Below are 16,521 nucleotides of genomic sequence, written 5' to 3'. Positions count from 1 at the left end.
CCTTCAAGGGAAGCCATTATGTTCTCTGGTTTTGATGGTCTGTATCTTCCTTAGATTGGAAAACTAAAGCTTCTTTCTCCACTCATCATCATTCCTAAATAGGGACACAAGGTTAGAGGTGCAACCTGATGCTTTGTTACATCTCTTGGTTTTATGCCTTGCCATTTTCCCATCCTGGAATTAAACTTTTTACCAACGAATTCACATACTTGTCCATTCTCTAGAAGTTCAATGTCAACCATCTGCTTTCTGGCACTCATTCACATATCCCTTCCCCTTTCCTTTTAAACTTTAACCTAACTTCAACCAAGAACGGCTATAAAGAAAGACATGAATGTGTCTTTACAAAATGGAAGAATGAAGAAGCACCAATCCTCAGATGATTTTCAGCTCCAGCAATTCACATAGTTCCCCTCTAAGCCACAGACTGTCATCCCACCTCTCTCTTCATTTTCTATGCCAATTGGCCTAGCTTAGAGCAAGGTGGGATCACTACCCTTGGATCAAACAAGTCCAGGAAATCTGGGAAGCCTAGTGATGTCACAGCATTCATGATGAGCCAATGCCATGTTCCATGGGTCACAGGTTAAGTTTACACTCTTCCCTCTTACGATTCTTAATTCAGACAGTCAAAGTGCCCTTGCCTCTAGACCTCTTCCACAACTACTAGCTCATCTTCTCTGTTCCATGCTTACCATCCCTCTCTAAATATCCTCTATCTGCTCCTATCTGTGCCTCTGTTTAATCCATACCTCTGCTCTTCACAAAGGTATAGCATCTTGCCTTTAAGATCTTTCCCTCCTCCTAGCAGTGGGACGAGGACCTGTCCCTGATGCATGAGCAGGTTCTTTGAAACCTATTCCCTATGGTGGGATGCCTTGTTCAGCCTTGATGCAAGGATGAGAAGAGGAGCTTAGTCCTGCCTCAACTTGATTTGCCATGCTTTATTAATTCCCATGGGAAGCCTTACCCCATCTGAATGAGACAGAGGAGAAGTGCATGAAGGGAGTAGAAGGGAGGTGGGGAGAGGGCACAGGAGGAGAGGAGGTAGAAGAAACTGTGCTTGGTATGTAAAATAAATTTTAAAAATAATAAACAAATTAAGTAAGTAAAAACTTAAAAAGAAAGGAAGACTTCCTGAACATTTCACATCTACCATATTTTCTCTTTTATGACCAATTTTCTTCCTATACTGAATGTTGTCTCCTTGAGCCACTCAGATTTCCAGCAAGAAACAAATGACATGCTCAAATCAGGCAATTTAAGGAAACTCTACAAAAAGATAGCAGGAAAATGGGAGAATATATTTCTTTTAGGTACTGGATTGAATGTCAGTTCTGAGTCAAAAGGAGCTCTGAACCCAGGAAGTATGACATATAGGGTTGACTAATAAACAGAATCTTCTTTGCCTCCCTATCCACTTTCAGTTCTTCCAGTCCAAGAAGCTGTTGGTTGCAGTGTCAGATTTCAGAGTATGAGTTGAACCATGCTTCTTAAAGGCTACAGCCCCTGCATATTAAAAATTCCCATGCATATGCTGGCAAGGCTAGGCTCCATCCACCCTCAAACAACAGAATGGGGGTGGGCTTCATAGATACCAGTGTCTTTTTCTTTGATGTCCTCTGTTCACACATGTTTTCAGCATATTTATTATTTTGACCTCCCATAATACCTCTTTGAAGAAAATACAAATTTAGGTTTAAGTGGAGGTAGTAGACTTTTATAGGTCTTTAGTATAACCAGCTTTACCAAAGTCCTTAGAGGAGGGTAGAAATTGGCCCAGATAATAAACAAGAATTTCCTTTTTTCTTTCACTCTTTCCTGCTGTCACTGTATCACCCAATTCCTGGGGATACTAATAGCACCTCCTAGTGTTTTGCAGCACAGGTGGACAAGACAGATATAGGTATTCTAGAGTTTCTTGTAATATTATCAAAAATCCACCTTTCCTGGTTACATGAGCACACTCTCTGCTTGGCGTTGGGTGTGGCCGATGTACTGTCGTTGGTTGGTGCCCTCTAGTGTTATATTCTATTTCAACTGTAGTGAAAAGAGATGCTGGCAAGGAAAGAACTTGATCTGAGGAAGGTTGGAGACAATTTGTCAGCTCCTCTAATTGAACTTCTGAATTGCTGTGGCTTCTCTATATGAGACCCCAGCCCATCTGGCCCCAGCTTTTCTGTGTTGATATATGTCTGTCTATCTATCTGTCTATCTGTCTTTTGTTCATTCCCTTACCACCCCAGTAAGGTCAGTTCCTGGAACTGTGTTGGACATAGACTCAAGTCTGTGTTTTTATACACATATTTAAATCATGGATTTTTTTTTCTTTGTCCCATTACTCAGCCAGGTCTTGGGTCTCTATTACCTATTTGCATCCAACTGATTGTACCTGGACTTCAGAGGGCTGGAGTTTGGAGTCTATAATTTGAATCAACAGAACTCATAGAGTATAAACTTCACATTGATGCTTCACTGTCCCTTTAACTTCAGCTAGAGGCTGCCATCCTTCTAGACTTAAAAGAAAACTTAGCAGAGAAACCCTGTCTCGAAAAACCAGAAAAAAAAGAAAAAAAAGAAAACTTAGGCAGTGCAGTGGTGGCACACGCCTTTAATCCCAGTACTTGGGAGGCAGAGGCAGGTGGATTTCTGTGAGTTCAAGTCCACTGCTAGTTCCAGGACCAGTAGGCTGTTATACAGAGAAACCTTGTCTCAGAGAGAAAGACAGAGACAGAGACAAACAGACACACACACACACACAGAGAGAGAGAGAGAGAGAGAGAGAGAGAGAGAGAGAGAGAGAGAGAGAGAAAAGGCAATTCTATAACTTTTTGTCATCACACTGAGGTACAAAAAGTACCAACTTCTGAGAAAGAATCCAGGGTGTGCAATTTTGTCTCCTTGGGACTTGGCTGAGAATGTGGTAAGAATTAAGTTAATATCTGCCAAACAAATAGATGGTAAGTGAACAAATGAATGTAAAGGCAATGGCACCCTCAATGCACCTTACCGAACAATGAGGAGCACACCTGGCCCACTGTTGATTAATGTGCTGCAGCTCTACCATTGCTCTCTCTGTGGTCTAGATTGCGAAAGTTAAGCCTTCAGTTCTTCCTTCTCTCTAATTATTCAACAAAGTCTGAGTCTACTTGGGATATGAGGAGCCTAAGGATGATCTTTCCCAATTTCTACATTATACAGCAGAGGACTAAAAGAAGTAAAATAACTTGTTCCTGTTCAGAGGGTAAATTTATGCCAGGAAACCTCTAATATCCTTAAGGCTGCTAGGATAGAAGTTCACATCGCAATATTCAAACCAATGCATAACTTTTTATTTATTAATGTAATTCTTTTTGAAAATTTATTAGATTTTTTAAAAATCCAAGTTCCCACTCCTTCCCCTCTTCCCATTCCCTCCACACACCCTCCCACCACACCCCCATCTAATCCTCAGAGAGGGTAAGGCACATTGCTTTGTGGAAGGTCCAAGGCCCTCCCTATGATATCTAGGCCGAACAAGGTAGACATCCAAAGAAAATAGCATCCCCAAAAGCTAGTACATGCAATAGAGATTAATCCTGGTGCCACTGCCAGGCCCCCCCCAGTCTGCCCTAGCCCTGCAACTGTCAACCACATTCAGAGGGACTAAATTAATCCTATGCTTGTTCCTTCCCAGTCCTGCTGGAGTTGGTGAGCTTCTATTAGCTCAGATAAACTGTTCCAGTGGGTGAACCCATCATGGTCTTGACCTCTTTGCTCATATTCTCATTCCTTCCACTCTTCAACTGGACTTTGGGAGCTCAGTCCAGTGCTCCAATGTGGGTTGAGACTTTATTTTTAATAAGAAACAGGTTCTCATGACTCAAAAAATCCAAAGATACAAAAGGCCACCTCATTTTTCCTATCTTTAGCCAACTATATTCCTCTTAAAGAATAATCCCAGCACTTGGGAGGCAGAGGCAGGCGGATCTCTGTGAGTTCAAGGCCAGCCTGGTCTACAAAGGGAGTTCCAGGACAGGCTCCAAAGCTACAGAGAAACCCTGTCTCGAAAAAACCAAAAAAAAAAAAAAAAAAAAAAGACAGTCAGTGGCAATGATTTCATAAGTCTCCTATAGGAGATGGCACGGCATGTACATCTAAAAGTAGTGTGTGTGTGTGTGTGTGTGTGTGTGGTCCCCATATGGTCCCCAGAACATCACTATTGAAAGTCAGACCTGTAGGAAGTTAGATCTAATAGGATATCTTTTGGTCATTCAAAGTGTACCACCAAAAGAAATTGTGGGACCCAGTAATCTTCTTGGCTTATAGTAAGTACAAGTAATTCTCTTCAACACATGCTCTCCACTCTTACCAAAGATCCAAAATTTAAGATCATACAAGTGGAGATCCCAGGCATGAGCTCAATTTACCTCTTATGTTTATAAATTACTGCAGATATTTCACTGTAGCAATGCAAAGCTGAATGGTACAGTGTTTTGTTTTGTTGTTTTTCACACATAGATTTCACCTAGTGCTTTGATTCTTCATTCTATCCGTTTGTCAGATTCTCCTCAGGGTGTTTCTCACACTTCTTACCATCTGCTATTCTTACCTTTCCTCCATATTTGACTCACTTCCTAACTTATCTCTTTGGGTAGTTTTGGGGTTTCCGACTCATCTTTTATGTATTGTCATATCTTCTTAACAAAGAATTGAGTGTTTTATCCCCATCAGATACACTCTTTATTAGCCTTTCTTACCTTCTTAACAAAGCTTGAGATACTTTGACTGAAATTCATGGCCCATCCTGATCCTTTCATTCCATATTTCTGCCCACTCATGATGAGCCCTTACCCTCTTCCCACTGAATTGAGTGAGCATTCTGCAAATCCTTGTTTAAATCTTTCCAAATCCTTTTTGCTCTGCACAGACCTGTTCAGAAGTTCCTTCTTCCATAAAGTCATTCTTTACTCAAGTTACAACCAAAAATGATCTGTCCCTTTCTGACCTAGGCATAGCATCAAGTGTCTACCCATTTGCATAGATTACTTTGTTCCTATCTTATTTATCCTACTTGACTGAGGTCTATTGAGGTCCAGGTTGATGCTTTTTCATACACATTGGATTCCTTACTTAATCCAAAGCATTTTTTTTTAACATCCCATCCCTGTAACTTAATATAGAAGTGTTAGGTGAACAACTAACAGGTTTATATCATATTGTATACATCTTTTTTAGAAAATGACAAACTGTTGCACTAATTTTTCTTTTTCTTTTTAAATATTTATTTATTTATTTATTATGTATACAATATTCTGTCTGTGTGTATGTCTGCAGGCCAGAAGAGGGCGCCAGACCTCATTACAGATGGTTGTGAGCCACCATGTGGTTGCTGGGAATTGAACTCAGAACCTTTGGAAGAGCAGGCAATGCTCTTAACCACTGAGCCATCTCTCCAGCCCCACTAATTTTTCTTGAACAAATATGCAGTTGCCCCAGACAGGGACCAAATCATAGAGCGAATAAATGATTCCACCAAAGTTAAGATTAGCAAATTAATGAGTTTATTGGGCATACTTATAGAGCATTATTGAGAGTACACTTTAAAGAGTGAGGGTTATCCCAAACAGCTATATCATCACAAAGTTTCATCTCATCCTTAATGATGACCTCATGGAGCTCCATAATTATATATATTTAGCATCTCCCAAGACCATGTGCAAGTTGGAGCAAGAGAAAGTAATGGTTGAAATCCAAGAGGAGTGTCTTGTGACTGTAGATTCCTCCCTACAATGGAGTATCAGTAGCTCCAATAGTATCACTATTGAGCAATCTACTTCAAAATAATTATGAAATTACACCCAGTAGAAAAGTGTCATATTACAAGTTAAGGAAAACCATAGAACTTACTTTCCCAAAAAGCTATAAACAGGGAAAAAGGAATGAAAGAAAGAGACCTGAACCATATACACTCTGTTTATCTTCCTCACTCATTTTTATGTCTCTGTTTCTAGTTCAGGATGCTAAATACAGACACTTAAGCAAAGCTCAACTGAATAAAACTAATAGGCTAGAAGTTCCTACTACACTAATGAGTTTCATATGGACTAGCCTATCATATAGGCTGATTATTATGGCAGATAACCACGTAAAGAGCCCATATATCCCTCCCACAGCACTTGTGAAATCCTCAGGACAGTTGTCACATCTCTGAATGCATCATAGTTACAACAATTCTAAAAATGTGGTCATTTGACAAGTATCATGACCATCACCTGGGAACCTGTTGTTGATGCTCAAGTCTCTCTTCAAACATGAATCATAAGCTCTGGGGTGGTGTTATGAGTGTACATATGAATCCATAGAGCAACTCCTGAGATTTCTAGAGTCTTTTGCCAGAATAATGAATTTGACCAGAAACATATAGATAATGATAGTAATAGATAGATAAAAGATAAAAAGATGTTCCTGAGATCTATAGAAGAGGACTAATGATATGGGAAAAGACAGACATTCAAAAGCACTGCACCATCTGAGTTCTGATCATTCATAGGTTATTTGCATAGCACCAACTTTCCCCTGTGTAATATCATGAACTTTTCTTGTATTTGATCTTTTTGGTATGTGAGGCCAGGTGAAAAAGGATTTTTCTTCCAACTTAATTTATTTGTTACTCTTGATGCCTATCTCTAAATCTCTACTCTTCTTCTACAGTTGGAATTATATATCCATGGATTAAAATACCCTCCAGGTACTTATGATGTCAAGTTTAGAGGAATTGAACTAGAGTACCACACCTGGACTCCTCAATACATATGGCTCCAATGTGAAATTGACATTTAGGAGGACAATGTGTTCCTTCCAGAATGTTCTCAGTCACTAAAATATGATCACCTGACATGAATAGAAATTCATTTTACTTTTAAGAATAATTAAACAAGATATGACATCCAGTCTTCTTCAAGAGTAATTGTCCTTACACAAATATTAATAATAACTAAGAGGAAAACTACTTACATCAGGGAATGAAGTAAATGCATTTTGTGAACATTTCACTGATGTCAAAAGATGGGTGAAGTAGAAGTTTAAATTTTTTTAAAACCTACCTACTGATGCTGAATAGAGTATTTAACACTTATGTGAATCAGAATATATGCAACTCTTCAAAGACTCAAGAATAGCTATTGTTTTCACGTTTGATGAATTGTCAAATGGCCAGCACATACCTCTGGTCATGATCACAGGGTACATGAAGATTACTGAAGTCACTATGTGTGTTTTAAGGTCTTTGAGATCATCAGTGCTACATGGACAGTACAAATGACTGAATTAGAGATCATTGTGATTGACTTCATGTGTTTGCTTCATTCCCCAGTTCGTATAATCTGGGCAAGTTTTCTCTGCCCAACTAAAACACCACAGAGATTTCTTGCTCCCCAGTTGATGGGGAAATAGAACTGGTTCTTTCCATTTTCTCACCAGGAAGGAATGGAATATATTTCCCCAGGTAGATTGCCACGTGTCGGTGGAAAAAAAGCCGAAGGTGTTTCCGGAACCTCTCGCCAACAAAGGCATAGATGATTGGGTTGATACAGCAGTGGGTGTAGGCAATCACCTCAGTCACCTGCATGGCCAGGTCCAGCTGTTTGCTCTGTTGACAGCTGTTCTCCAAAAATGTGCTGTGAAAAGCAGAGAGAAGAAGAACCAGGTTGTACGGGGTCCAAAAAATAAAAAAGACTATCATGACAACAAAAATAAGTCGGATGGCCTTGTGCTTTTTTTTATTGGGGCATCTCAGCAGAGTTTTAATGATTCCTGAGTAGCAGATAACCATAATGAGGAGAGGGAGAGCTAGACCAAAGATATTCATTCTCAGAGCATGGAAACGTTTCCAGCTGTCTTCTTCACCCTCTGGGTAATGAGGACCGCAGAAATGCTCTCCAAAGTTGTCTTGGGACTCATAGAAGATAAATTCAGGGAATGCAGCCAGCCCTGCCAGTCCCCAGGTGATGATGCTAGTGATGGTAGCAAAAGTCACAGTCCGGGTTCTCAGGGCAAACACAGCATGAACAATGGCCAGGTACCTATCAATTGTCAGCAGGATGATGAAAAAGATCTCACTGTACAAGGCAAGGTAATAAAACCCAGAGATCACTTTACACATGTGATGGCCAAAACCCCATTTATTCCACATAACATAGTGTATCCAGAATGGAACGGTGAAGAGAAAGAGCAGGTCAGAAATGGCCAAGTTGAGCAGGTAGATATTAGCCATAATGTGGAGCTTCCTGTACTTTATGAGGATCAACACAACCACCATGTTGCCCAGGAGGCCAATGATGAATACCAGGGAGTACAGTGGAGGTAGGAGCAATGACCCCAGCTCCTTGATGCTCATTTTTTCACAGGGCGTAGCCCACTCATAATCATAGGGTGTGGTCTCAAAGCTTTCAGCCATGTTCTCGGTTTCATTTATGTGGAATGCCATTCACTGGTCTCTGTAATAGAAAAAAAATTAAAAAATAACTGTGTGAAACATACCAGTTGATTATTCAATGAAGAAACTCATGTTAAAACTTGTTTAGTATGTATTTTTAAAGATATATCTGAAATGATCTGAGTAGGGATCAGGAGGAGAAATTCTGCAGTTCTCAAAGTCATCGTGATTCATGATAGAAAAGGAAACAGAAATGCTGTGACTGGTGGCAAAGAATGCAAATATTAATTTCTGAAAGTAATTGAAGGAGGAAATTCAAAGTTTTGAACTGAGGAATGAAAAGAATAATAATGATATGACCCATTCATGCATGTAACTATTATTACTACTGAATATTTTAACACATTTAAAAATTTTTATTTTATATATTATGACTTTCAAAATCACTATATTCATATAATTGCAAAATGTTTATGGTATTACTAATGATAACCACTTTTCTTGGGTCCTTTGATTAACATCCCCAAAACACTTAATGGGGAAACCGATACTTATTGAAACAGTTTTTTATCTGAAATTTTCTAGTAAGGAAGTATAAAAGTTTGATAGAGTTTTAGTTTCCCTCCATTATACATAATATATATGTAATATATATTATATATGCAATCCTCTTGTCAGTAATTTAATGTAGTCATTTTAAGTTTAGCTATTGATGATTTAGCTATTCTTATTATGATTATTGAGCATTGAAATAAAGTATAATTTTAAGCAGCATGTTCCTCAGTGGCTCTTTTTTCTCTGGCTCCTGGTGGTATTAAGGTAAGCAATGATATTCCAAGAGCTTCTCTTTCACTACAGAGATGGTGAGCTAGTGGGTATAGGAAGGGGATTGTCTAAAACAACTTATCTCATCCGTTACCAGACAAAGGTTCTATGGTGATATTCAAGGTAGTCATCAGTCTGACTATGGGACTAGGTCAGTTCAGGCATCCTCTCCTCCACTGCCCAGGGTCCTAGCCGAGGACATCCCCATGGACTCCTGGGAACCCCTCCAGAGCCAAACCTCTTGCCAACCCTAAAATGGCTCCCTTAATTAAGATATCTTCTTCCCCGTTCCAATATCCTCCCTTCCTCCATCTCAACCATCCCAATCCCCCAAGCTCTCCCCTATCCTTTCCTTCTCCCTTCTCTCTCCTTCTCCTCTTTCCCCCATCCTCCCACCCCCATGCTCCCAACTTTTGCCTGGCAATCTTGTCTGCTTCCAATTTCCAGGAGGATCTATATATGTTTTTCTTTGGGTTCACCTTATTACTTAGCTTCTCTGGAATCACGAACTATAGGCTCAATGTCCTTTGTTTATGGCTAAAATTCACTAATGAGTGAGTACATACCATATTCATATTTTTGGGTTTGAGTTATCTCACTCACGATAGTGTTTTCTAGTCCCATCCATTTGCATGCAAAATTCAAGATGTCATTGTTGTTTTGTTTTGTTTTGTTTTGTTTTTCTGCTGAGTAGTACTCTAATGTGTAGATGTGCCACACTTTCTAGAGACCCACATCAGAGCACAGGACTGAGCTCCCAAGGTCCAGTTGAAGAGCAGAAGGAGGGAGAATATGAGCAAGGAAGTTAGGATCGTGAGGGGTTGTCCACCCACTGAGACAGTGTGCCTGATCTAATGGGAGCTCACCAAAGTCAGCTGGACTGGGACTGAATGAGCATGGGATCAAACTCGACCCTCTGAATGTGGTTGACAATTGGGGCAGAGTGAGGTGCCAATGATAATGGCACTGGGATTTGTCTCTACTGCATGTACTGGCTTTTTGGGATCTTAGCCTATTTGGATGCTCACCTTCCTAAGCCTGAATGGAGGGGGGAGGGCCTTGGACTTCCCACAGGGCAGGGTACCTTGCTCAATCTCAGGACTGGAGGGGGAGGATGGGAGGGAGGGAGGAGGAGGGAAGGAAGTGGAAATTTTGAATGGTATTATTTACAAAGTAATAAAAAATTATTAAAAATAAAAAAAAACTAAAACAACTTATTTTTTTATATCAGAAGCTGGAGGACCAGTGCTTGCCTTCCCACAGACTCTAGCAGAAAAGAAAAAAAAAGCAGACAAGCAGAAATCTCATGAATGACAATAAATCCATGCTGCATTTACTCACAAAGAGTCCCACTAACCTTCTCCTGGCTAAGAGGAAGGGAAAAGTGTGAGGGCATGAATAAGTTGGGATGGTCACCTAGCTTACTTCTCTAAGGATGGTTTGGACATATTTATCTTCCAATAAACCTGCTTGCTAGGTGAACAGTGATTTGGCCCCAGATTTACTGATAACTGATGGGTCTCACAATGGGAGACAAAAACTCTCACTAGGAAAGGCCTCTTCCTTATTTAGGTATTACCTGGAAGACTCAAAAAGAAACTGCCACAAAATCAACTTGCTTTTTCATTTTTCCCTGTCCAATCATATTTGTGTCTGAAGTCTGAAAGGAAGGTTCTTTTAATTGAGAGGTGACAATATCTGAAAATTAAGTTTTGGAGTATCTCCAGACACCAGGGACACAACGAGAAATTCCAGGGCCTACAAATTACAATCTTTTGAAGACACTGTTTAGTTTTTGGAACCCATGGTTTTGTCATATGTTCTTTTAAATTATTCTTTAGAGCAAACTATTATCTTAAAATTAATTTATGTATTTTTTTTACTTTGCAAAGAAATGTTCTCACCTAAAATACATTCTCTCGTGCATTAATTTTTGTATTTTCTTAGTTATTTATTGATTCCTCTCTGAATTGTTTTCTTTCCCTAATTTTAAGTTTTGAAGTAATGCTTTAAGAAATCTCCAAAGTAGACAGAATTATCTTTCAATAAAAGAATATATTTCATAGCCATTAAAATCTGCTTTTCCATTAAAGTCACATTTTTAAATTTTTGCATGTGGAAATGCTTATATTAAGATGAATTTTAAGTTTTTAATAATCCCAATTTATAATAAAAGTACAGGAAGAAAGTAATTTTAAATTGTGTGCCATATATCAATAATTTAAGCACTATAATCAGCTATATTTATTAATAGACCCAGATATATGTTATTTTGGTAGAATTTATAATTCATATTTAGGAATGATAACTTTGTATCTTAACTTACTTAAAAATAACTCCTGTTTCATAACTTTATTTTAAATTACATGAAAAGTGCATTTAAAAACCTTTACATTTAAATTTATCTAGTTTATTTACTTTTAACAACTATTTTAGACTTTTCATGTAAACAGAGTATGCAAATATAGCCAGTACTTTAACTTATTTCTTCACCAAAGGAGAACTCCAAAAGTTGATATACTTGATATATGGAAAATAATACACATTTTAAGTTAAATATCTAATAGGTAAGCTCATTCAATCCAGACTGGCCTATTAGCCTAGGCAAAATATATGCTAATAATTTAAGGATATCTTTAGCTTTTTTCTTACCTGGAAATTCATTGGTCAAATGTATTTTTTATTTAAGTCACATGAATTATAAAGTGTTTGAGCTCATTTGCCAGCTTTAGTTTATGTGCACGGCACTCACCTGCATCTGCCATGTGAACAACATGAAGTATAAACATGCCTCAGATGTAACAATCATGTGCACAAGCATATGAAAATTCACAAGATACATTTTTCTTTTTCATACAAACTTATGTGTTAGCATTTTATATGTGTGTGTGCACTTTCATGACTTTATGTATACTGTATATGTACAGGAACCCGAGGAGGTCAGAAGATGACATGAGGTTCCCTGGAACTACAGTTACAGGTAGTGGTGACCTGCCATAAGGATGCTGGGAACCAAACATAGATCTTCTGCATGAGAACAAGTACTATTAAATGCTGAGCCATATCTCCAGTCCCATAAAATATGTTGGAACCTCAAAGATTTTAAGGATTTTAATGGATTTATCATCTGTCAATTCTTTTGACTATTGATCCGATTATTTGCTCCATAGATCTAAGCTAATATTTAACTTTAATTCTGTTCTTCTAAAGGTCTGGTTTTCAGCTAAAACAAAGTATAAAATTGGGAACGCAGCCCACAGCTCCATCTACATAAAATGTATCTCACAAGTTAAGTTCACAATCTAAGCATAATTTTTAAATGCCTACTCTAAAATAATAATTAAAACATCGTACAGAAACTATATAAACCACTCACCTAGAGATCTACTTCATTATCAAATACTGTGGATTTCAACATGATTGTTATATTTTTTTAAAAGGAAGCTTGTAATTTGTTTGTTTACGTATGTAGTTCTGGAGACTGAATCCAAGACATTCAGTGTTAGGCGAATGCCAAGACACAGAGCTACATCCTTGGCCCTATGCTAGGCTTCTACAGGACTGGCAACACAATAGGCTTCTTTGCACAGCATCTCTGTCCATACTGGCAGTGAACAGTGCTATGGTGTTGTAAAAGCTATGGAATCACTAAATGAAAGGAATTTTGGGGTCCCTCACGATCCTATGGGACCACAGTTGTACATTCTGTCATCCCCGATTAAAAAAAAAATCAGTGTGCCAGGCATCACTACATAGTTTGTGGGTTTTTAAAAACTATTTTAATTATTTGTTTATTTTATTGGTATTTTGCTTGCATGCATGTCTGTGTGAGATTGACAGATCCCCTGGAGTTACAGACAGTTGTGGACTGCTATATGGTTGCCAGGAATTGAACCCAGGTCATCTGGAAAAGCAACTGGTGCTCCTAAGTGCTGAGCCACCTCTCTAGCCCCGACTACATAGTTTGTTAAAGACCCTTGAAAACCATCCAATCCAAACAAAATTGTCTTCCTCCAAGGAAAGAGTAACTCTTCCATCCCTCTTATTTCTTTTTTTAAAAATTTATTATGCATACAATGTTCTGTTAACATATATACACCAGAAGAGGCACAAGATCTCATTATAGATAGTTGTAAACCACCATGTGGTTGCTGGGAATTGAACTCAGGACCTCTGGAAGAATAGCTAGTGCTCTTAACCTCTGAGCCATCTCTCCAGCCTCCCCCCCCTTATTTCTTATAAACAAGATGTAAATCATCCATGTGGAAAAAATATTATATACCTAAAGATTTTCTAATATTTTTGTACTCGAGAATGTAATGTTAAGGAGCTCTACACAAATTATTGAGCTCTGTGATCATTTAAAAAGTGTGATCATTTAAAATGTGGTCTCATGTACTATAAATGCAGATGCCAAGTGTACGTGGACCTCTTGGCTGCTGGATTCAGTTCCAGGTCCCAGAACACGGAGAGGACTATGGGTTGCTCCCATACAGATAGATGTTTGTATCTATCTACAAGCATGCTGCATGTCATATTAAAAATTAGAATCATAAGAACTATATGCAATAGTAAGTTTCCTCATTTTTCTGGAAATTATATTTTGCTTTCTAAGCCCAAGTGTTTCTAGTAAGCATACTAAGAAACACTCTATGTGCCATGCACATTATAATTGACAGCACAATTATATTGCCTTGCAATTATATTGCACAAGATATTGTTTTCTGTTACTTAGATTCAACATGCTGATCTCTTATGGTTTAAAATGATTTAAAATATAATTTTTAGTGGTGTCAACATAGTGAGTAAATATTCATGGTTAATTAATCATAATCTTTTTTTCTTTTTTTTGTTTGTTTTTGTTTTTTTTTCAAGATAGTGTTTCTGTAGCTTTGGAGCCTCTCCTGGAACTAGCTCTATTGCTGAAAGAAGTTGTTCCCAATTTGCCCTTTTATAAACAATACAGCAACAAACATCTATGTCTGTTTTAAAACTTATTTCCCTAAGCTATATACCCAAGGCACATTTTCAAACTCTAATATTAATTGTCTCCAAAACTCTCAATGTATTTTTCCAAATTGCTTCCAGGAAACATGACAATTATAAATTCATAGCAGTGTAGATGGTGGTTCCAGTTTTAAAAAGCATCTACTAACATGGAAAAGAACTAAAATAAATTACTGAGCCAACCAAGTGGATATAGAGTTGTCTTATTGTTGTAATTACCATTTCATTAATTACTGAAGGATTTTTAAACTGTAATTATTAATAACTATATTTCCTTTCCTGTGCATTGACTGTTCTTAGTATATTCTACTGAGTATATTTTCTCCTTTCTTATTGAGTCATAGAGTGCCCACATTTCTTATGCCAGGAGAAATTACTCAGTGGCAGGTTTCAGTGTAACCATTATCATCTTCTGAAAGGGGTAAGATGATCAGCTAGCCCAGTGGTTCTCAACCTTGCTAATGCTGTCACCCTTTAATACAGTCCTTCATGTTGAGACCCGAACCATAGATTATTTTGTTGCTACTTCATAACTGTAATTTTCTACTTTTATGAATATAAATATCTTTAAATATCTACAAATACTGTTGTAATATAAATATCTGATATGCAGGAGAGCTGATACACAATTCCCAAAGGGGTTGCGACCCACAGGTTGAGAACCACTGCTCTAGTCCCAATCTGCTTGTGTACTGAAAGTCATTACCTTCTCTCAAAGCACCCACCAAAGCCATTTAACTTCTAACCTCAGCCAAATTAGGGTTTTTCAGAAGATTAAATGAGATTTTTTTTGTCTCTACCCTTTTACAAAGATCTACAAACAACAGCCAGCCAACCTGATCCACACAGCAAGAAGACATTGAGGCAATCATCAACCAAACCATCTAGCAGCCTAACTTAGAGTGAATTTTCAATGAAAACTTTAACTATGAAATTAAATACAAAATTACTTTCTATACACACAAATACATGAATATATTACATGCTAATACACATGCATGCACACAATAGATTACATTTTTATGATGATCTTACAAGTCAGTATCAATAAACACTAACTACACAGTTGTAACAGGTTGGGAATGAGGCCATTCTCCATGGTTTATAATTTATAAGAAGTATAGGCTGGTAACAAATAATGTAGCATGAGTGGTCATAAAGTTCATGTTCAGATGAACACAACGGATAAGGGTGTCATAGTATAGGTTGGAGATTAAAGGATAGGAAAGGGGGAAACAAGAAGAAAATGGAAATATATTACAAAATCTTTTTTCACTCTACCTCACATTACCTTTAAATCACTTTACACCACCCTCTTGGAAGCAAGAGGGCTTCTGGAACCCATTTCTTTCACCTACCTGGACTAATATATCCGTTTTTCCTTCTAGAGCTCTGACAAACCTACATGAAAATATCTTCTAATGAAACAGTTATCAAATTTCAGTATATCTTGTCCAGAAGAGAACAAAGAGTAGAAACGATACCTGATGATTTTCTGCTAAGCCTTTTATGAGTCCAGTAGTAGCTTAGGTCTCACTGATGATAAGACAGAGATAACGTTCGATCACATACACCAGTCAGGTAGTAAACAACACAGCTTCCTGTTTTAAATAGGCTAGCTTCTCAGGTTTTGCAAGTTTTCAGAAAGACATCAACTTGTTACAGTTCTTCCTTTTTGTTATTTACTGCGCATACTCAGTTCTCAGTTGAGTTATCTGGGGATGGATACTGCTGACATTCAGCAGCTATTTTACAGGCTCTTTACCCGTTTGGCATTGCTCATTTTTGATGTGAGGTGGGGGTGATAACTTCTCATTAATTACTGTGTTGACCCATGGTCAAGCTGGCAGAAAAATGATATGGGAATTTCCCCTTAAGGAAAAGATGAGAACAGCAAATTTGCCCAGCTGAAGATGATGAGGACAAATATATCAGCGAAGGTTTTGACAATTCATGAAGACATGACCTTACATTTCAGCTGTCGTTGCATAGTTGCATGACCTCAGGACAATCACTGAATCAGCCTTGCTGGACCCTAGTTTTCTCCTCTATAATTGCAAGAGATATTTCTTTCCTAAAACTGCCATGAAGTCAATTAAGAAAAACTTAGTAGTTTCTATGTAAAGTGCAGAGTTTAAGCAATGTAAAGTTTAGGTTGAATTCCACTCTGACATAGCTTCCCAGGGCTGGGAATATATCTTCCCTATGTTTTGACATCCCCAGGGACCTAGTGAGATGCTGGACACCAGACACACTCATCTAATATTGATGGA

General features: G+C 38.0%; 1 protein-coding gene across 1 annotated transcript; it reads right to left on the bottom strand.

Moving 5' to 3' along the window:
- Positions 1–7,259: 7,259 nt before the first annotated feature.
- Positions 7,260–15,790, bottom strand: LOC130873656 (probable C-C chemokine receptor type 3). Its single transcript, XM_057768526.1, has 2 exons — positions 15,733–15,790; positions 7,260–8,477 (listed from the first exon to the last, which is right to left on the bottom strand). The coding sequence occupies exon 2, from the start codon at positions 8,465–8,467 to the stop codon at positions 7,388–7,390; it is 1,080 nt and encodes a 359-aa protein (XP_057624509.1). The 5' UTR covers positions 8,468–8,477; positions 15,733–15,790; the 3' UTR covers positions 7,260–7,387.
- Positions 15,791–16,521: the final 731 nt, after the last annotated feature.

The sequence above is a fragment of the Chionomys nivalis genome, chromosome 4 (assembly GCF_950005125.1).
Source record: "Chionomys nivalis chromosome 4, mChiNiv1.1, whole genome shotgun sequence".
Lineage (NCBI taxonomy): Eukaryota > Metazoa > Chordata > Mammalia > Rodentia > Cricetidae > Chionomys > Chionomys nivalis.
Note: the sequence above shows the minus strand (reverse complement) of the source record. Positions and strands in the feature narration are given on the sequence as shown.

What these genes read in the sequence shown, in the direction of transcription:
- LOC130873656 (XM_057768526.1), bottom strand. Translation starts at nt 8,467, where the DNA reads ATGGCATTCCACATAAATGAAACCGAGAACATGGCTGAAAGCTTTGAG.